The sequence below is a fragment of the Salvelinus alpinus genome, chromosome 5, assembly GCF_045679555.1.
Source record: "Salvelinus alpinus chromosome 5, SLU_Salpinus.1, whole genome shotgun sequence".
In the NCBI taxonomy this organism is placed as follows: Eukaryota; Metazoa; Chordata; class Actinopteri; order Salmoniformes; family Salmonidae; genus Salvelinus; species Salvelinus alpinus.
In genome coordinates, this window is record NC_092090.1 from 18,311,948 (window position 1) to 18,333,627 (window position 21,680).

The 21,680-nt window shown below is 45.7% G+C and overlaps 1 protein-coding gene across 2 annotated transcripts in view; it reads right to left on the reverse strand.

Annotated features, from left to right (window-relative positions):
• Positions 1–21,680, reverse strand: part of LOC139575638 (golgin subfamily B member 1-like) — a 45,970-nt gene that overhangs the window by 17,994 nt on the left and 6,296 nt on the right. The window contains exons 6-21 of one of the 2 annotated variants that reach the window (XM_071400813.1): positions 19,054–19,224; positions 18,284–18,472; positions 17,687–17,809; positions 17,208–17,321; positions 16,074–16,371; positions 15,770–15,885; positions 15,357–15,474; positions 13,709–13,800; positions 11,963–12,113; positions 8,975–9,090; positions 8,468–8,570; positions 7,514–7,647; positions 5,818–5,927; positions 5,339–5,507; positions 5,149–5,253; positions 5–4,915 (exon numbers count right to left, since the gene is read on the reverse strand). In XM_071400813.1, coding sequence (XP_071256914.1) covers positions 5–4,915; positions 5,149–5,253; positions 5,339–5,507; positions 5,818–5,927; positions 7,514–7,647; positions 8,468–8,570; positions 8,975–9,090; positions 11,963–12,113; positions 13,709–13,800; positions 15,357–15,474; positions 15,770–15,885; positions 16,074–16,371; positions 17,208–17,321; positions 17,687–17,809; positions 18,284–18,472; positions 19,054–19,224 — 7,020 coding nt within the window. Of the gene's footprint in view, positions 1–4; positions 4,916–5,148; positions 5,254–5,338; positions 5,508–5,817; positions 5,928–7,513; positions 7,648–8,434; positions 8,571–8,974; positions 9,091–11,962; positions 12,114–13,708; positions 13,801–15,356; positions 15,475–15,769; positions 15,886–16,073; positions 16,372–17,207; positions 17,322–17,686; positions 17,810–18,283; positions 18,473–19,053; positions 19,225–21,680 lie in introns of both variants that reach the window. The other variant, XM_071400812.1, reaches the window with a different exon arrangement.

Here is a 21,680-nt window from a genome sequence, read left to right on the forward strand (position 1 = left end):
TAACCTCAACCTGTAGTCTTTCCTTCTCAGCCACCATTTTCTCCATGACTTCGTTCACGCTGCTGGATTGCTGCTGCTTTTGGAGATGCAACTGCTCCTGCATGGTTTGTATCTGGCCGCTGTAGCTCTTGCCATGTTCATCTCTCTCAATTATGAGTTTCTGAACTTCTTGCTGCAGACGTTCTTTTTCACTGATTGCTGCATCCAGCCGCTGTTGATTTTCTTGCTTTGACAGAGCGATCTCCTCTCTTAGCTTCTTATTTTGCTCTTCTAGTTTCTGCATTTCTGACATTACGTGCTCTGCCTGTTTCACCTGGGCTGTGTACTGACTGTTAATGGCATGAAGAGACATCTCTCTCTGCTCAAGATTTTCTGTCAGTGCATTTACCTGAGCAGCCACATGCAAATACTGAGATTTTAGTCTCTCAATTTCGACAGTGAATGTTGAGGTGCTCCTTTGATGGGTAGCAAGGGCGTCTTCCTTTTGTTTTGAAAGGTCGACATTCAGTGTTTGGATTTGCCGAAGGTCTTGACGTAGCAAGGAAGACTCATTCCTCAGCACCTCTATGGTGCTTTCTGCTGCCTGAACTGCGCCGTTGCTGTCACTGAGGGCCTTGTTAAGACTGGACATCTCCTCGGCCCTTTGAGAAAGCATCGTCCGAGCTTCCTGGAGCTCCTCTAAATGAGCAGCATACTTCTCCTGAAGATTTACAAAGGCACTTTGGTTCTGCTCTGCTGACTGGCTGAGGCTTGCAGACTTAGTGGAGAGTTCCTGAATCTGACCCTGCAGTTGTGACACCAACTCTGTGCTCTCCATGAACTGGGTTTTGAAGAGGGCTGCTTCATCTGCCCTTCTCTGCAGCTCCTGAAGGGACTTTGACTGGTCCATAACGACAGTCCCTCTTTCCTCTAAGGCTTGTTGAAGTCGTGCCACTTCAGAGGACTGGGCACTGAGGCTACTATTGAGCTTTGAAACAGACTCTTGGAGGTGTGAAAGCTGCTCTTTTAAGCTCTCACATTCTGCATCTTTGGTATTGAGCTTTAAAACGGACTCTTGGAGGTGCGAAAGCTGCTCTTTTAAGCTCTCACATTCTGTATCTTTGGTTTTGAGTTTTGAATTTAGGCTTTCGCTAACAGCTGAGGAGGTGCTTTGGGCCTCAAGGATGAACTTGACTTTCTCTTTCAGGGTCTCTTCTAACAGGGATGACTCAGAGGTCAGGCTGTCAACTTGACCTCTGAGCCGTGTGGTGGAATCCTCCAGCTCTGAAACATATGTCTTTAAACTCACATAATCATTAACTTTCTGCTTAAGCTGCGCCTCTTGTTCTTCAAGCCTCCCACTGAGCTGGTTACTCTGTTCCACCGCATTACGCAGATCACCCTGAAGCTGTTTCATTGTTTCCGCACTTGAATTCAGCTGGGTTTTGAAATCCTCAGATTCTAAGGTGAACTTCTCTCTGAGCAGACTCAGCCGTTTCTCCGCCTCATGCAGCGAAACATCTCTGTCTTGAAGGCTTTTCTGAAGACTCTGAGCTTGTGTCTGCAGCTCAGTGATGGCCTGGCTCATCTGTCCCTCACCCTCTACTGACTTAGCTTGTAACTGCTTAATAAACATCTCCTGCTGTTTTAGGGACTCACCTCTCTGCTGTAAATTCAAACCTAAGCTATCCCTGTCCGAGCAGGCTGCTGTCAGTTGCTTTGTTAAATTAGACACATAACTGTCCCTGTTAGAGAACTCTGCCTTGAGAACTGACATCTCTTCAAGTTTCTTGGATGCCTCTGTGACAGAGTTTTTGAGTTCGGTTTTTAGTATGACATTCTGTTCATTCAATGCTTGGATGTTGTCCCTAAGATCTAATATCTCAGTTTGCCTCTGTTCCATCTCATGCCTCAGCTTGTTGTTTTCTGCTGCGTGGTTCTCGAGAGTGGTCTTCAGCTCTGTGTTTTCAGACTCCAACTTCGTACTGCTCTCGTTCATGACACCAAGCTGACTGCTTAGTGACTTCAATGACTCGTTCCTCTTGTTCAGCTCGTCTTTGTGGTTTTCACAGTCCTGTGTCATTTGTCTGAAGGTCTCTTCTTTTTCTTCCAGACGCTGAGTCAGTTGTGAGCATTGCCCTTCAAGTGATTTAATCTCGCCCTGCAGTTGATTAAGTTTATTCTGTAAAGAGCTCCACTCCTCTGCTTTCTGCTGCAACATGGTGTCTTTCTCTGTGAGCCCAGATTTCAGTGCGGTCCCCTGCTCCTGTAATAGAGCTAATGTCTCCTGGAGTTGCGACAACTCTCTCTGCTGGGCCTCTAATTGTGAGTTTTGATTTCTGATAGTCTTCTCTTTTTCGGTCATGTTGTTGTTCAGTTGATCAAGTTGGGTGTTCAAGCTGTCAACTTGGTCTTGTGAATGTGCAAGTGCCTCTTCACTCCCTCTAAGCAATTTGGTGAGATTAGTACATGTATTTGTTTTGTCCAGTAAACTCTCTGAAACGGTCTGTTTGTTTTGCTCTAGGACTTTGTTGAGTTCCTCTACTGCGACACTGAGATCCTTTTTGTCTTCCAGTAGCCCTTCAATAATTTTGCAGTTTTCCGAATGTTGCATTGCAAAATTGGAAAGTTTATCTTGAAGTAAGTTCTTCTCCTTGCTTAATTCAGAAATGGACTCCGACTGTACAGCTAATTCCTGTTGCAGTATCTGCTTCTCCTCTGTCAGACTGTTCAGTTGTGAGCACAGGTTTGTGTTCTGCTCAAGAGTCACATTTACCCTTCTATCAAGCTCAGATGCAACCTGCATTTGCTGGGCAAGTTCCTTATCTCTGATCTCATAAGCAGCTCGGAGTTGTTGGTTTTGCTCACTCAGTGCCTGGATGTGACTGTGGAGGCCAACCACCTCAGCTTGCCTCTGTTCCATCTCATGCCTCAGCTTGTTGTTTTCTGCTACGTGGTTCTCCAGAGTGGTCTTCAGCTCTGTATTTTCAGACTCCAACTTCGTACTGCTCTCGTTCATGACACTAAGCTGACTGCTTAGTGACTTCAATGACTCGTTCCTCTGGTTCAGCTCGTCTTTGTGGTTTTCACAGTCCTGTGTCATTTGTCTGAAGGTCTCTTCTTTTTCTTCCAGACGCTGGGTCAGTTGTGAGCATTGTCCTTTAAGTGATTTAGTCTCACCCTGTAGCTTGGATAGAAGCTTTTTCTGCTGCCCAAGTTTATTCTGTAAAGAGCTACACTCATCTGATTTGTGCTGCAATACGGTGTCTTTCTCCGTGAGCCCAGTTCTCAGGGCAGTATCCTGCTCCTGCAGTAAATACATTGTTTCCTGGAGTTGCGACAGCTGGCTCTGCTGTGCCTCTACTTGTGAGTTTTGATCAGTGACAGACTTCTCTTTTTCAGCAATGTTGTGATGGAACTGCTCCACCTGAGTGTTCAAACTGTCAATTTGCACCTGTAAACGTGCAAGTGTCTCCTCCTTTTCCCTGAGTGTTTTAGTTAGAAGACTACATTCATTTGTTTTCTCAAATAGACTCTTGGAAATTGACTGTTTATTTTGCTCCAGGACCTTGTTCAGTTCATTGGCTCTAACGCTCAGCTCCTCCTTGTCTTTCAGAAGCCCTTCAATGACTTTGCTGTTTTCTGAATGCTGTGTTTCGAAGTCAGAGACTTTCCTTCTCAAAGAATCCCTTTCATCTGTCATCTCTGAAATGGATTTCTGCTTTCCAGCTACATCCTGTTGCAATCTCTGATTCTCCTCTCTGAGGCCATTTGCTTGAGAGTTCAAACTGCTGTTAAGTTCAAGAGCTGCGGTAGATTTTGTATTAAGCTCGTCTACAAGCTGCTTTTGCGACTTAAGTTCATCTGCCTTCCCCTTCAGGTCAGCTTGCAGTTGTTGTTTTTCAGTCTTCATGTTGTTCAAGAGCTTCTTCATATTTGAGATATTTTCCAATTTAACCTGCAGGTCTTTCGCCAACTTCTCCTTTTCAGAATCTCTGACTTGCAGTTCTGTGTTACATTTCTGTTGCTCTACTTCGGCCTCTTCCTGGATGGCCCTGAGTTTTTCCTCAAGAGAGGATATTGTCTCCAGTTTTTCTTGCACCTCTTTTTTCAACTGTACCTGACACTCTGTCTGCTTCTCTAGCTGGTTGGACAGGGTCTTAAGGTCATCCTTGTGTTTAGACACCTCTGCGCAAAGCTTGTTCCGTTCCTCCTTGACCGATTTGAGTTCTTTCTCATACGTCTGCTCCTTGTCCTGGAGCTGGTCTTTCAGTGTCTTGCTGGATGTACTTGCTTCCTTCAACTGAGAGATGAGACCCTCGGACTCCTGTAGTTTCTGGGAAGAAACAGTCACATGCTCCTTCAGTGAAGAGATCTGAGTTTCGCACTCCAAGAGATGATTACGATGGCCCACGTTGTGCTGCTGGATCTCCCCTCGAAGTTCCAGGATGGTCCGCTTGTCCTCTTCCACTTGCTTCCTCAGCTCCTCCACCTCTACTGTCCTCGACTCCTTCTCCTCTTTGGCCTTGCTCAGCTCAGTCTCTGCATCCTTCAGCTGTTCCACCAGCTCTGCCGTTCTGGTGTTCAGAGCCTGCTGGTCCGAGTTCTGAGAGTCTCTGATGATCTGTGCCTCCCGCTCCGATTTGGTGAGGGCGGTCTCGATGCGAACCAGGTCCTCCTCCTTGTGCTTGATCTCCTGCTTCAGCACCGTGATCTGCTCTGCGTACTCCGCCATGTTGCCCGAGAGGGCAAAGATGTCCTTGTCCTTGTCTGAGAGGACGTCTCTGAGGTTATCAATCTCCCGTTCACAGCTTTGAAGGTTGTGGATCAGCTGAGACCTTTCTTCCAGATGGGTGGTGTTCAACTTGTCCAGTTCATCGTTTGTCTGATCCAGGTCATTTTGAAGAGTCTTTATTGTGGCCTCTTGTTTCTGTGTCTACGGGTTTGGAAAAAATACAAATATGTTACTGGAGGCAGAAATCTCCTAAAGTACTGTCAATATCATTGCCATTTAATGAGTGTGAAGTTAATAGTTTGCCTAAACTATTAAATATGAGATAAACATCACTTCTGGTTACTTATATGCAAAAACTCTAACCTGAATTCCAATTCATATTTATATTTCATCACAGTAATTAAGCCATGGTAGTCATATCCCGAAAACCTTACCTTCTCTTTAAGCACACTCAGCTTATGTGTGAGATCTGCAACCGCTGTCTTCAGTTCTGAACACTGTTTTTCAAAGGTACTGCATTTTGTGGAGACTTCAGTGAGCTGAAAGAAGAAAAGAAGGTGTCATGACTTACTATGAAACAGATTTGACTATTAATTGATCGCCAAAACAGGCTACTGTACTTACATTGTTCTCAGATTGAAGCAGCTTGTCGGCGACCTCTTTGTGCTGCGCCTCCTTTTCCATTACAGAATCTCGGAGGCTGTCGATGAGCTCCAGTTTCTCAGAGGTCTTGACTAATGTGTTCTCCTTCTCTATAAGAGAGGTTTCCAGACACTCTTGGGTGTCGCTCAGTCTAAAAGGCATCAAAGAGAAAGGAGATGTTTTAAAGGTTACAAATGAGGACATCTTACATTCTCCAAAACAAAATAGCACACACACATGATCATCCTCAGTGCACAACTTTACCCATGCTTGATGGTATTTGTTTATTAATAATTTGCATATGACTGCAGTTAGATGCATGGAGCCAAACTATTCAGTACAAAAACCTTACATTCCTTTTACCCTTAAATGAGTAACTGGCACTGGATACAAATTTGGGAAATGAACCGGTTTACTAGTTGTGTGTCACCCGTGACCTTTTTTGAATTGTGTGGGCTTACCCTATGAGCTGCTCGTTGAGGCTGGTGACCAGGAGATGGTGTTTCTCTGCATCCCTGCTCTGCTGGCTCCGAAGGCTGGCCAGTTGACCCTGTAGTCTCTCGGATTCGTTCTGTGGGGAGGGGGAGGAGAGGGAAGGTTTAACATGGTTTGGAGAAAAGCTCAGCGTAAAGCCGGTAGGAAGCTCACTCCATCTCACTGCACACATATTGACCCAAAATACTACTCCCTGTCTTCTATGTACAGTGTTAGGTTTAGTCCAAACAACACACCATAAAAGGAACACAATTCAGCTTTCAGGACATTTTGGCTTAGTATCATTTCTATTATCTTTTTTGCCTTTCTTAGGGTAAAACAATGCTTTGAACTTGGCCTGATTAGAATTGTCAAATACTTTTGAATGCTCCTTATATGATGGTTGAACAATTAACCAACCGAGTGAGTTTGTTCTCCACACCAAGTGAGTTTGTGGCCAAAATATGCTCAACATAGCACTCGCTTATTAGAAGACTGCTCGCAAGCCGTGAACACAGAACAGTGGGTTTCCAAAACAAACAAGCCAAAGGATTAGCCTTCACCGCCGGAGGTGCTCTCTCTAGCGCACACAAACACTAACACACCTGGGAAACCCAAAATGGACGCCTTTCTTCATCTACATCAAACGTCACCTGTGTTAGAGGGGTTTGTTACAAAATCCTAGTCCTCGGGAGGAAACATGCAATTAACTGAATAGTACAAATTAATTCAGTAAAAAGTGAATCCAAGAGCAAAGGCAAAACAAACTCCCAAACACAAAGGAGAACTTATAAGATGCAAAATGTTGATAATGGGAGCAGCTGACAAAGTTACAATATACTGGGATAGATTTCCACTACCTCAGGAACTGGCACAGGTAAGTAAACCCCAAAGCCAGTTGTGTGCTTCTTTTTATTAACAGACCAGGAGGTATAGGAGGGTATAAGTGGGTAATCTATGGTGAGTGGTATGGAAGTGTGAGAGGGGAGAAAGAAAGGTCCCTTAAGTCAGTGGTTCCTAAACCGTGGGGTTCCCCCCCAACATCTTTTTCTTTTTATATATTATTTTTAGGGAACTCAGTCCGGCTATCAACTTACTCTTGAAAGTTGTAATTATAGAATGGACAAGAAATTTCGAATTGGGTAGTAAATTATCAGTATTCCTCTTGTTATGTCGGTCATTGTATACCTTAGAGACCTATTTATAACTTGTCAGAAATGTCCAGATCAACTAGCAAATGTCAGCTAATGTTTTTTAGCTAGGTTTTTTAGCACAGATTTTGTAGTAATGTTTGAGTCACTCAAATATTTCATGAATACACATTAGACATGGCAGAATGTATATAACTGCAAGTAAATTAGCTTAAAAACAGCAACATTTTCTCTATAACCAATGACAAAATGTGTAGAATTTCAGGAAATATGCTTTAAACCTGCAAAATGTATGAACAGTTTGTGTCATGAACAGTGCTTGTGCCAATAGAAACAGACGTGGTGCGTGGGATGTTCCCCCAATGCTGGAACGGGGGCCTGAGTGAAAAAGTTTTGGAACCCCTGCTTTAAGTGTCTTTATGTAGGCTATCTCGGTACAGTGTGGCATTCTGCAAGGTGTATGTGGTTCTGATAGCTCTACAAGGTGTGAGATATGAGGGTCCAACCAGGTCTGTGAGACGTGAGAGTTTACCTGTAGGGACTCGATGCGAGCCTGCAGCTGCAGCCGGTCCTCAAGGTCCTGACAGCGGTCCTCCAGTCCTAGGATCTGTTCCTGCAGCTGGTTCCTCTCCAGCTCCAACTCCTCCACTACCGACCGTAGGCCACCTGCAAGGGCAGTCGCATAGACAAGAAAGAGACAATCAACTCAGTGGTTGAGAAATCTGGTCGTTATCTATCATCATCAACAATAATTAGCGAAAATGGATGCAAATTGTAATCATAGAAACAGCCCTTTATACAGTCACAACTGAAACATTTCCATGCAAACATATTGTTGAGATGGATTACAATGTTTATGATAGTTGGCCTGCTACTTGCCCCATGCAAGGTCACTGGTTTTTGGACATTTATTTATATTTTTTTGTCCCATTAAAAACCATGAACCTTTCAACACAGTGAATGTGTCAAACACAAGGAGAGATAAGAGGAAAAAGAAGAACAGACAGGGCATGCAAAACAGCATAAAAGCCAAACACTTACCACGGACGGGGGAAACTCTCCACCTAAATTCATATGAACTGACAAGAGTTCAATGCATTCGACATGGACCAACATCGTAGCGAGCCAAATACTAGCCAGTTCAACCAGCATGCACGTTCCAATAATAACCACCTCAACTTGTGATGAGATAACACAAAACCCCACAGATGAGTCAACCTTAGGGAATGTATCCACTCTGGGGTTGAATGTGTTAGACTGGAGGGAGAAAAAACACCAACATGTAAAACCCCCAAAACGGCGGAGGAGTGTTAGGCCTACGTTGACAAAATGACAAAAAAACAACCCAAAGGACTAAAACATCTCAAGCTCCCAAAATGGTGGTGGGTGGGTGACAAATACACAACAAGCGACAACGTGCATGCCAGCGTAAACTGTCTAGTGGGTCTCACACCTGTGTTGGGGGAAGTGTACTCAGGCCACCAACCTCCCATGTTCTCCCCCTCCTCCTCCATCGGGGTGGTGCTCTCAGATCCGCCACCGTGTGGGTCCTGGTGGAACGCCTGCTTGCCATCAAACTCAAAGTCCTCCTGCGTGGGGGTGGGGTGACAATACTCATTTTAGTCTAGTGACTGAAGTACATTTCGTCTGGGATGTTACAGAGGATAGCGTACAAATCTAACGTCAGACAGAACTACAGTAACATTTAATCTCCCTTGTTATACTGATCATCTACAGGCATCCTTGCTGGCCGTGACCATGTGACCACGCTCTCCGAGGGTGTCTCAGGGAGAGTTGGGATATGCAAAAATTCACACGTGTATTAATACACTTGTACTTGAAAGAGGACAAATATTAGCATTAGTTATTATTATTGCTGCCTTATTCCTTCCCAGCTCTGAACTCACCACACCCTCCTCCTACCAAATCACTCACCCATCTTGCCACCTCCCCCTCCATCATTCATTCTCCCCCTCTCCCTTTTACTCCGTACCTGCAGGCTGTGTTGGTGGGCGGTGCCTCCCATTTTCTTGCCGCCCCTATGTGGCCCTGTGAGACCCCGGGCCTGCACCAGCTCCTCCTCCAACTCCTGCTGCCGGCTGGCCAGCGCTGGATCGGAGCAGCCGGGAAAGAACCAGTCATCCTCAATCAGTTTTGTGCCACAGGGAAGGGGAGGGAGCGATGGGGGGGGTGTTTTTGGGTTACAGAGTTGAACCCCAGAGATGCATTACAGGAGTGGGGTAAAGAGATGGAGGTAGAGAGATGGAGAGACAGAGATGGAGAGAGCGAGATGGAGAGATAGAGGATGGTTTAAGAAAGACAGATGATACAGGGAAAGGAGGGAGCGAGACAGAGAGAATGGATAGTGAGAGAAGAGTGAGAGAGGGTGAAAGACAAGAGGGAAAGACTGCAAAAGAGTACGCTCACCCAATGGATGAACACACAACAGCAGCATTGCACACAAGGAAACGTGCAGCCTCACTCCAGAGAGGAGAGAAAGAGAGCTAGAACACTCCAGACTCCTGTGAGCGTGTGTTCTTTACATACGTGTGTGTGTGTGTGTTTGTGTGTGTGTTGATTGTGTGGCTGTGTAGACTTTCCTAAAAGCAGAGTTTCCGGTCAAAGCCATGCATAACTAATAGGGAGGGAGACAGGCTGCAACCAAACACGAGGAGGATGGAAGGGGGGTGGGCCGGGGCAGTGGTTGCAATGTCTTTACGGCTCAAGGAGACTGTACTGCAACAACATTTTCAATGGTGATTTGGCATACTGGAAAGCAGGGAGGTCACAGCCATTCCGACTGAAAGCTGCCCACATTGTGATTGGACTGTGATCAGTGGTCACTACATTTTTAATTATCAGTGGTCACTAGTCAGTGATTGGACCATCAAGGGGAAGGGGAGGGGGCAGCAATCACATTTATGTCAAATTGATCAATCAGGGCCAACAATTTGCACAAAACTCATTCCCATCTGTTTTGTGATATCAGGTAGATGGGGGAGGGATGGGGGAGGACAAGCTAAAAGCAAAGAGTGACAGAGAGAAGGGTTTCACTGGGTGACAGAGAGAAGGGTTTCATTGGGTGACAGAGAGAAGGGTTTCACTGGGTGACAGAGAGAAGGGTTTCATTGGGTGACAGAGAGAAGGGTTTCACTGGGTGACAGAGAGAAGGGTTTCATTGGGTGACAGAGAGAAGGGTTTCACTGGGTGACAGAGAGAAGGGTTTCACTGGGTGACAGAGAGAAGGGTTTCATTGGGTGACAGAGAGAAGGGTTTCACTGGGTGACAGAGAGAAGGGTTTCATTGGGTGACAGAGAGAAGGGTTTCACTGGGTAAGGATTGCAGATGTGGTAGTGCAAAGTGGTCAATGTAGCCAAGCGAAAAAAGAAAAAAAAAGTCATTTATTTCCAATGAGGACTCTTTAGATTCTTGAATTCCAAGGAATCTCCTTGAATGGACTGAACTGATATGGAATTGACTCCATATAATTTATTAAGTGATGAGCAATCATTGAATGGACATGACCATATTTAATTGTTTAGATGTTAAGATGAGCTCCAGAAACCAGGTTTGAGTAGGAATGCACCAGACATTGCACCAGTCAGCTACTTCAGCAACTACAAGCACCAAGGGTGGCAGCGTTACGCAGGCAAATGACAGCAATGAGGTTAGCAAGCGTTAGTAAAGTTGGATAGATGATTGGAGAGGACGAAAGCCTTGAAAAACAGCACCACTTGCAGTGTGTGAGTGTGCGCGCATGTGTGTGTGTGTTAGGAGAACACATAAAACTCCCTCAAGCTATTATGTCAGTATATTATATAATTCCACATCATCTGTCAAGTAACTATGCTCACAATGACATCACAACTGTAGCCTAGAATTTTCACTTTAGTGTTATTAGTGGTTTAGATATAGCCTCATTTTTCTATAAATTAAACAAAAAGGATATTTCATAATTCTATTAGAGGAGTCTTCTAGGGCTCTTTTGATTGGTTTATTTCTTCTTTATAAACAAAATCATTGGTTTATTTCTTTTTTATAAAGAAGATCATTGGTTTATTTATTTTTTCCATATAAGCTCCGCCCTCAGTTCTAATTCCAGTGTTAGCGTTAGCCTTCCCACCACCAATGAAGCCTTGTCATTTTGTTGTGTTAATAGGTTTTGCAGATCAGTTCAAGGACAGCGTCATTGTGAAGTCAACGGAGTCTGAAGGTGGCAGGGAAAGTTGGGGGAGGGAGAGACGGAAGGAAGGAGAGAGGGAGGGGAAAATGGGAGGAAAGGAAACTGAAAAAGAGAGGGAGATACTGAAAGAAAGAAAGACTACATGGAGGAGGGGGGACTAATAAAAAGCACAGGCCTCCACTGTACTGCCTCCAGTTTACCCCGGAGGAGGTGAAAAGGATCCTGGGAAACTGAGGACAGTACAGTGGGCGCAGGCTTTTGCTGAGTGTGATGGGCCTGCATGCACAAAACTGATGGGAAACAGGTTCTTGTTGGCTGCCCCCATCCCAGGAGCAGGGAGCGGAGGAGGAGGGGGGAGGACATGGGGTAGGGGTTGGGGGGGGCGCAGAGCCAGAACGAAAAGCTCGCCGGGGACGGATGGTTGAAGGGAAAAAAATTAAACAAAAAATAAACATGCTCAGTTGGACAGTGAGGGGCTCTCAAACAACAACAGAAGACATTAAACTTCAGATAACTTCTCTAGAATTCCCTCCCACCTTCCTTCCTCCCTGTTTCCTTGGGTAAAAGATGTATGCTGTTTGACAGTATATAACAAAAGGTTTGGACGGAGTGGTAGCTGTGTTCTGTGTCGTCGAGGGAGGCGGGTTGGCAGCTGCTGGGTGATACGACTGTTGCATTTCGGTCTGAGGTGAGGTTTAGTGTCTGTGGTGTGTTGTGTCAGTGTGTCAGCCCCCTGTGGTAGTGCCAGTGGGCCCTGTGTGTGTGTGGATCACCCCCCAGCGGTGGCGGGGCCCTTACCCTCTCTCTCCTCCTCCATGTGGCTCATGCGCAGGGCCATGGTGGCCTTCTCCTCGCGGGCACGGTCCCTGGCCGTCACCGCCTCCGACACCATCTCCTGCCAGTCCAGCACCTGGCTCTGGGCATCGTCAGCGCTACCTGACTCGCTGGCCTAGTGTGTGTAGGATCAGAAAGACATGAGAAGCAGGATGTTGGTTTGGGGGTGGAGGAAGGATTGGGTCCAGAGATAAGGCACAGGGGGGGTTCATTTATTCTCATTCAGGGATTACTCAACATGGGAGAATGTGGTGTTTGATTTCATCTGAGGACAAGTGGCTTTCCATCAGAGAAGTGAAGTCGTCAATAGGATAGATGTGTCAGATGTGTTTGGTGTACAGTGCCAGCAGGGTTTCCGTTAGGAAAATGAGGCGCCGGGCATTTGACCTGCAGCATTTTCATTTACCAGACCGTTTTGAAATGTACCGGACCCATATGTATTGGGTGCGTAACCTGATTACGTCATCCACCCAAGGTGCTGAGAAATCCATTTAGATTACGGTAATTCATCTGAACAGAACATGCAACTGGAGGACGCAACGCTGTCAATCCTCCTTCTTACTGAATCCTGATGAGCACTTTGATGATGTTAGAACAACTGTCCACATTTACTGTTCCTCAGACAACAAGGAGTAACCAACAGCAACATCACTAGCCTTTGTCAATCTACTATCCCCCATAGTAGAAAAGTTGACCTATTCTATTGTTCAGCTTGTCGTTCTTTGCGAGAAAGAAATAGCCTATTCCAAACAGACTCTGAGACAGTTGTGAGACGATAGATCCCAAAATCATACAACCAGTAGGACTAGGATACATCAAAAAACAATGAGGCTGATGCAACAGATCAGAACATTTAGCTTGAAATGTTGATAAACTAGTATTTCTTCACATTATAAGTGCAGCAATGCGCACAAGGCAGTAAGTAGGCTACACGCGAATGTTTGTTCCATAATGCAATTAGCGAACCGCACCAGAAAGCAGGTTCATGAGACAGAGATAAAACATTTAGCAGGGAAGATCTAATGATGCAACAACTAGCATGGGTTGCTAATATGACTCGGATTGAAGTTTGGCAACTGGTGAGAGCATGAGAGAAACAGGCTGCTGGTTTCAATGGCATAAGCCTATGGAAGTCTTTATAAAATACTTTTGGCTAGTCTACTTTGATGCAAGGTAAGACATGCCTCACAATATAAAGGAAAACATTCAGGTTTCAAACAATTAAGTATAAGTTTTCTTCATGCTGAAGCTATGCACTTGATTGGCGAATGTAAAGCGCGCTTCAATTACCAGTTGGGGGGCAAAAGCCGGCTATTACCGGTTAACGGAAACCTTGAGTGACGGTCGAGGTATGCATCCACAGATGAACCCATCGACCCTCACGGTTTCCCCCAACATTGAGTATCAAGTATCATGACTAGACACCACTACTGCACTGCATGCCGGGATGTAGGTGGTACTTCCTCATTTTTTATTTTACCTTTATTTAACTAGGCAAGTCAATTAAGAACAAATTCTTATTTTCAATGTCGACCTAGGAACAGTGGGTTAACTGCCTTGTTCAGGGGCAGAACGACAGATTTGTACCTTGTCAGCTCGGGGATTTGAACTTGCAACCTTACTAGTCCAACGCTCTAACCACTAGGCTACCCTGCCGCCCCCATTGCAGTGCATGTTGGGGGTACCGTCTGGTGGGGTTTGAACTCTGACCTGAGAGGCGGCTCTCTTGGTGACCTGCTCCAGGTCGGAGGCCATCTTCCTCTGCTGCTCCTCGTACACCACCAGCTTGGCCTCCAGCACATCTACATGAGGACAGAGGACATGTTAACATCTACATGAGGACAGAGGACCTGTTAACCACCTCCAGTACATCTACAGGAGGACAGAGGACATGTTAACCACCTCCAGCACATCTACATGAGGACAGAGGACATGTTAACCACCTCCAGCACATCTACAGGAGGACATGTTAACCACCTCCAGCACATCTACAGGAGGACATGTTAACCACCTCCAGCACATCTACAGGAGGACAGAGGACATGTTAACCACCTCCAGCACATCTACAGGAGGACATGTTAACCACCTCCAGTACATCTACAGGAGGACAGAGGACATGTTAACCACCTCCAGCACATCTACAGGAGGACATGTTAACCACCTCCAGTACATCTACAGGAGGACATGTTAACCACCTCCAGCACATCTACAGGAGGACATGTTAACCACCTCCAGCACATCTACAGGAGGACAGAGGACATGTTAACCACCTCCAGCACATCTACAGGAGGACATGTTAACCACCTCCAGCACATCTACATGAGGACAGAGGACATGTTAACCACCTCCAGCACATCTACAGGAGGACATGTTAACCACCTCCAGCACATCTACAGGAGGACATGTTAACCACCTCCAGCACATCTACAGGAGGACATGTTAACCACCTCCAGCACATCTACAGGAGGACAGAGGACATGTTAACCACCTCCAGCACATCTACAGGAGGACATGTTAACCACCTCCAGCACATCTACAGGAGGACACAGGACATGTTAACCACCTCCAGTACATCTACAGGAGGACAGAGGACATGTTAACCACCTCCAGCACATCTACAGGAGGACATGTTAACCACCTCCAGCACATCTACAGGAGGACACAGGACATGTTAACCACCTCCAGTACATCTACAGGAGGACAGAGGACATGTTAACCACCTCCAGCACATCTACAGGAGGACATGTTAACCACCTCCAGCACATCTACAGGAGGACACAGGACATGTTAACCACCTCCAGTACATCTACAGGAGGACACAGGACATGTTAACCTCCTCCAGTACATCTACAGGAGGACAGAGGACCTGTTAGAGACAGAACACAATGTAAACAGATTCTGAATAACACGCTGAAGGTACATTGACAAAGATCAAACAGAACAAGCGACCAAAATAACATAATAACACTTGTAAACATGGGGAGCCGTTGCTCATTTAGATGGGTCTTCAAACCTCTTGTAAATCCTCACCAGACTACACAGAGATTAGTTTCAGTACAGAGAACATCTGCAGTAGAAAACCCTTTTGTTAAAGAAATAGTTCACTTTGAATTTAAAGAAATGCTTTTTTCCCTAGCGTTGCTAAATTCTCCAAAAACGCTAGACAAAAGAGGGGGTGGGGTGTTTGCTAAATACCCAATTAAAACACATATTTTTTTAAAGAGTTATAAATGATAACACCAAGGAGAAGTCCACAATAAGATAACACTTACAAAACTAGCTAGCACGTTAAGTTCATTACACCATGGTCCAGATAAGTGTATTCAGGTGATTGATGATAGTTGAAGACTCTCCTCACCGTTCTTGGCCTTGATCTCGTCGTACTGCTCCAGCTTCCACAGCGTCTCCTCCCGCTCCTCCTCCAGATCCGTGATGCGGCTGCGCAGGGACGTCACGTCAGGGCCCACTCTGCCAGACTGGAGGAGTGTCAAAGTTCACAGGTCAAGGAAAGCTCAGCGCAACATGTCTGGTTCTTGAATGAGACTAAACGTGTACGACATACATTCAGGGCAACATTTTCCCTCTCCCAAAGACACGTGCCCTCTGAGCATACTAATCATAGAAGTCTAAATATATTGGAGCTCTGAATTAAACAGACCGTTGTTACAGAAAAGTTACAATATTGATCATCACGCTGCTGATTATAAATTTACTTATCCCGCCTATTTAAAATGTTACAATTAGTTTGCTAGATATAACTGAATCTCTTACCTGGCTTTTCCTCAGCTCGTCCTCTAGCTGTCGAATACGAGACTTTGACCAGGCTTTCATCTTTAGGAACTTGGCTTCCGATTTACTGGCCTCCTCAGATTTCAGCTTGGCTTGTGCTGCGAGAGACGAGAAAGAAGGGGGGGAGACAGAGAGAGAAAAGAGAGTGACAGGAGAAAAGCAGATCATGAGATCTTCACAAGACCTGAAGAAGAGCTTAACATCCCAGGAAGCCCATCAACATTATATAAGCATCCTATGGTCTGTAGAATGTGTGTATCTGTCCACATCTGTACCGACTACCTACCTTCCAACTCGTTCATCCTCTGTGCCGTGGCTGGAGAATCCCCGCCGCTCCCTGCTTGCGTTTGGGTCTGAAGCTCAGCGACGGGGGTCCTTCCCAGCTCCTCCTGTAGCTGCCCGCGAAGTGCCTGCTCCCGCTCGGCCAGCTGGGCCTCGTGGCACTCGGCGGCACGGCGCAGCTCGCCCTGATGCTTCTCCAAGAGGTCCCGCAGCTGAGCCCGCATCACGTGCTTCTCAGCCTCCATCTTGGACCCGAGGCTCTCGCGCTCCACCTGCAGCCGCCGCGCCCGCTCCACAAGGTCCTGGGAGAGAAAAGGAAGGTTGAGGGGAGAGCAGGAGGAGGGGAGAGCAGGAGGAGGGGAGAGAGAGGTAAGGATGAGGGAAGGAGGAACAATTGGTGATCACTGTTCTAGGCTAGGGTTGTCGCGAGAGAGATTACATCATAAGGGGATTGGTCTCCCTCATCTGAAGTTAATTACTCCAGGGTCACCGTTGATAGTGGCAGACCCTGGCCGTCACGCCACTCTCCGAGGGTGTCCGGAGAGATGGGATTCGCAAAAAACACATTTAGAATTCACACAGGCGTATTAATACACACTTGTACATGTATGAAATAGGACAAATATAAGCACCCACCAAATTATTATTATTATTCATTATAGTAGTAGCCATCACCAAGACTGTAACCTTGATTCTCCACCCTTTTCCTAGTAGTGTGCACTTGCACACTCCCTGTAAGGGATATAATAGCATTGGATTGATGTAAGAGTAGTCTGGAGAGTTCTCGTCATTGTTAAATGTATGCAGGAAGGTTTGGAAGTGGACACACACTTTGGGAGAAAGGAAGAGAATTGGAACGTAGCCCATATTGTTTTGGCCCACCCTTCCAATGGGTATAGCTTAACACCCATGTGGTTTCATTATAATATATCATAATATATGCCATTTAGCAGAAGCTTTTATCCAAACTGACGTACAGTCATGTGTGCATACATTCTTCATATGGGTGGCCCCAGCGGGAAACAAACCCCCTGATCCAGGCGGCGCAAGCGCCATGCTCTACCTGAGACACAAAGAGGACCCCTTAAAGGGATAGTTCACCTTAAATCAAGTTTGACCTATTTAAATAACCCCTCACCTTGATCTGCTGGTCTCTGGAGTCAACCTCCCCCTGGAAGACATCAATCACCTGGTTTTTACCCTGCAGCACCTCCTCCTTCTCATGTAGTTTCTGTTTCAGAGCCTTCAGGAGCTGGGGAGGACAGACAGCCATGTCAGCAACTACACTACCCACGGTGCACAGCAGTGATACTGTATATCACAACTTGATCTTGTGGTCACAATAGGACATTGCATGTTGTAACTGAAAATGTTTAACTTTTGGTACAATTCGCTGGATGTATAACTGTTTTGAAACAGAATGTTCCTTCCAATGACTTAAGATAGAATAATCTATAGTGTATCTACAGCTAGCATGCAGCCGGGTTACAGAGTTCAGAATGAATAGAGTAACTTCACGGAATAAGGACAATTTAAAGTGGGTTCATAGTAGATTTTACTGGTCATTTTCAATGGTAAAACAAAAGTAACAGCGGTAAATCCTCTAGTCTAGTTTACCTGTTCCAGATCAGCGCTGGCGTCAGACTTGGCGGCCAACTTGAAGAGCTCCTGCTCATGCATCTGGTTGACCTCCATTAGCTTGTTGTCTTTCTGCAGAATGATGTCTTTAAACGTCTGGATCTGAAACGACAGTTCATTCAGAAGACATTTGTGAAGCTTGAATACACGGCTGGTCACGGCTGGTCTGACAGGGAAGCTTGAATACACGGCTGGTCACGGCTGGTCTGACAGGGAAGCTTGAATACACAGCTGGTCTGACAGGGAAGCTTGAATACACGGCAGGTCACGGCTGGTCTGACAGGGAAATAGAGCGTTTGCAATTTCTTCAGCTGATAAGGTGAACAGTGATGTGATTGGCCATGACACAGAAAACATGAAAAAGCTGATTTTACAGGGACGGGGGGAGGAGTTGAGTTGTAACTGGATTTTTTGTTTTTGTTTTATCTGTCATTAATAAACGTGACGATAAATAATGTGATGATTAAAAAAATAGTACATATCTCTTATAATCTAAAGTCATAAGCAGATTTGCTGATAAATCACGTTAAAAAAAAATCACATCTGCGAAATCTGTGATTTTTCACCATAACCTACGTTTTGCTTGTACATGTTCTCCTTGTCCTCGAAGGCGGCCTTTTCTGTGACTAGGAGCTCCTTGAGGCTCTCAGTCTGCTCCTGCAGCAGGCTGTAACGTTCATCACCCTCGCCCACCTTCCTGGTCAGATTTAGGACCAGCAGCTGCAGCTCCGCCAGGGTGCCCGCTCCGCTCTCCTCCGGCAACGCCTGGAAAACCACCCAAAAACCTTGTATTAGATTGTGTGGTGGGAAACCTCGTATTAGATTGTGTGGTGGGAAACCTCGTATTAGATTGTGTGGTGGGAAACCTCGTATTAGATTGTGTGGTGGGAAACCTCGTATTAGATTGTGTGGTGGGAAACCTCGTATTAGATTGTGTGGTGGGAAACCTCGTATTAGATTGTGTGGTGGGAAACCTCGTATTAGATTGTGTGGTGGGAAACCTCGTATTAGATTGTGTGGTGGGAAACCTCGTATTAGATTGTGTGGTGGGAAACCTCGTATTAGATTGTGTGGTGGGAAACCTCGTATTAGATTGTGGGGTGGGAAACCTCGTATTAGATTGTGTGCATGAGGTCATGGATAATATGACTGTGCTGGTCTGGAACAAAAAGCTGCACACCCCATGTATCTCCAGGACCAGGGCTAGTGACTACTGTTACTGGAGTCCCAACATCTCTCTGAAATCCATAGTGTCCCAATAGCAGAAGCATTATTGTTGGGTCGTGCCAATTTGTCCATGTGATGTATATTTCAAGGACAATAAAGCTTCTGGAATTTGTATTTACCCTGTGCTCCGTGTCGGGTTGGGCTGGAGGCGTGGCCGTCTGCTCTCCGGTGGCCATGCCCGTCTGCAGGTGGACTATGTAGGCCTCCTTCTCTGACAGCTTCCTGTTTCGCTCCACCAGCATGGCGTCCATGTCCGCACCACGCTGCCTCTGGGCCTCCAGCTCTCGTGACTGGTAGAGGGAAAGACGTGGTCACGGGTCAGATGCACATCGGCGCACACACACAGTAGACACAACAACACTCAAACTCAAAAAAATATATACTCACTCACACACACACACACACACACAGTAGACACAACACTCAAACACAAAAAAGATACACACACACACACACACACACACACACACACACACACACACACACACACACACACACACACACACACACACACACACACACACACACACACACACACACACACACACACACACACACACACACACACACACAGTAGACACAACAACACTCAAACACAAAAAATATATACTCATTCACACACAATTTCAAACACCTTGAAGATACATACACAATTGATGGACAAAGCAACCTGAACCACAAACATAACTAAAGACCTATTCTCTATGTAACAGTGTAGGCCTTGGCTACAAGATCGACCTGGGATGGATCGACCTGGGATGGATTGACCTGGGATGGATCGACCTGGGATGGATCGACCTAAGATGGATCGACCTGGGATGGATCGACCTGGGATGGATCGACCTGGGATGGATCGACCTGGGATGGATCGACCTGGGATGGATCGACCTGGGATGGATCGACCTGGGATGGATCGACCTGGGATGGATCGACCTGGGATGGATCGACCTGGGATGGATCGACCTGGGATGGATCGACCTGGGATGGATCGACCTAAGATGGATCGACCTAAGATGGATTGACCTGGGATGGATCGACCTAAGATGGATCGACCTGGGATGGATCGACCTGGGATGGATCGACCTGGGATGGATTGACCTGGGATGGATTGACCTAAGATGGATCGACCTAAGGTGGATCGACCTGGGGTGGATCGACCTGGGGTGGATCGACCTGGGATGGATCGACCTGGGATGGATCGACCTGGGATGGATTGACCTGGGATGGATCGACCTAAGATGGATCGACCTAAGATGGATTGACCTGGGATGGATCGACCTAAGATGGGTTGACCTGGGATGGATCGACCTAAGATGGGTTGACCTGGGTCTAGATGAAAATTATAAATTGTGTTACATGTTATCAGGTAATAATATTAATAAAGCATGCCACCTTATCCTCCAAAGGAGATTTATAAGGGCCCAACTGTCCTTTTGTCTACTGTACATCGTTTCTGTTTATGCATACATGTGTATAGATGATGTAATGCATTATAGATGCCTCTACCATGTTTGATTAGGATTGTTTTTAGTGTCTCAAAACTGAGTGGTCCACATTGTGATTTGAAAAATCTGTATTTTGTATCATTGTGGAGTGACACTAAAATAAATGTTTCTAAACTCTTGGACACAACCCCTCATATCTCACTGACAAGGTCACACTGTTTTAAAACATAGCCATGGGATATGAACATTCCCATAGTTAAGGAAACGCGAGCAGAGCACTGTGAGACATTCTGAATAGGCCTAGTAGGAGAAATTACTTTGTAGATAAGAGAATGGAGGCAAACACCTCAGTCACATTCATTAGGGCATGACGTAGCAAAACGGTTTGCAACAGAAAACAAGTCCAGGCAGTACTTTTCTGTTTCAGTCCGTTTTCTTGCACTTGGTGCCTAATGAACAGGACCCATGTTAGTTGTGGCCTGAGGGCACCTTGCAGGAGATAATAACACTACGCCAACTCATTCCTCACATCCTTGCAGGAGGATATTGGCTTCCCTTATCTGTCCGCTGGCTAAGGAAACATGGACCTGGGCTTTCTGCTCAGGAACAAGGTGATGTTTCTATTTGGAGTGGTGACATTCTCTTGTTACTACCGGTATGTAGACAAAAAAAGAAAGGGTTGTTTTAAAAAGTTAGTTCACAATCACACTGGATTGACGAAAGCCATGTTCTATACAACTCATACACAGAGTATTAAAGCCTTTTTACTGTGGAATGTTTTAGTTGTGACACACTAAAGTCCACTGGAACACTAACAACATTGTCATGGCCTTAGCTTAGTAACACAGTATTTATTTATTTGTACTGTTTATGTATGTACACTGCATTCGGAAAGTATTCAGGCCCCTTCCCTTTTTCAACATTTTGTTACGTTACAGCCTTATTCTAAAAAACTGAAATACCTTATTTACATAAGTATTCAGACCCTTTGCTATGAGACTCAAAATTAAGCTCAGGTGCATCCCTTTTCCATTGTTCATCCTTGAGATGTTTCTACAACTTGAATGGAGTCCACCTGTGGTAAATTCAATTGATTGAGCATGATTTGGAAAGGCACACACCTGTCTATATAAGTTGCCACAGTTGACAGTGCATGTCAAAGCAAAAACCAAACCATGAGGTTGAAGGAATTGTCTGTAGAGCTCCGAGACAGAATTGTGTAGAGGCACAGATCTGGGGAAGGGTACCAAAACATTTCTGCAACATTGAATGTCCCTAAGAACACAGTGGCCTCCATCATT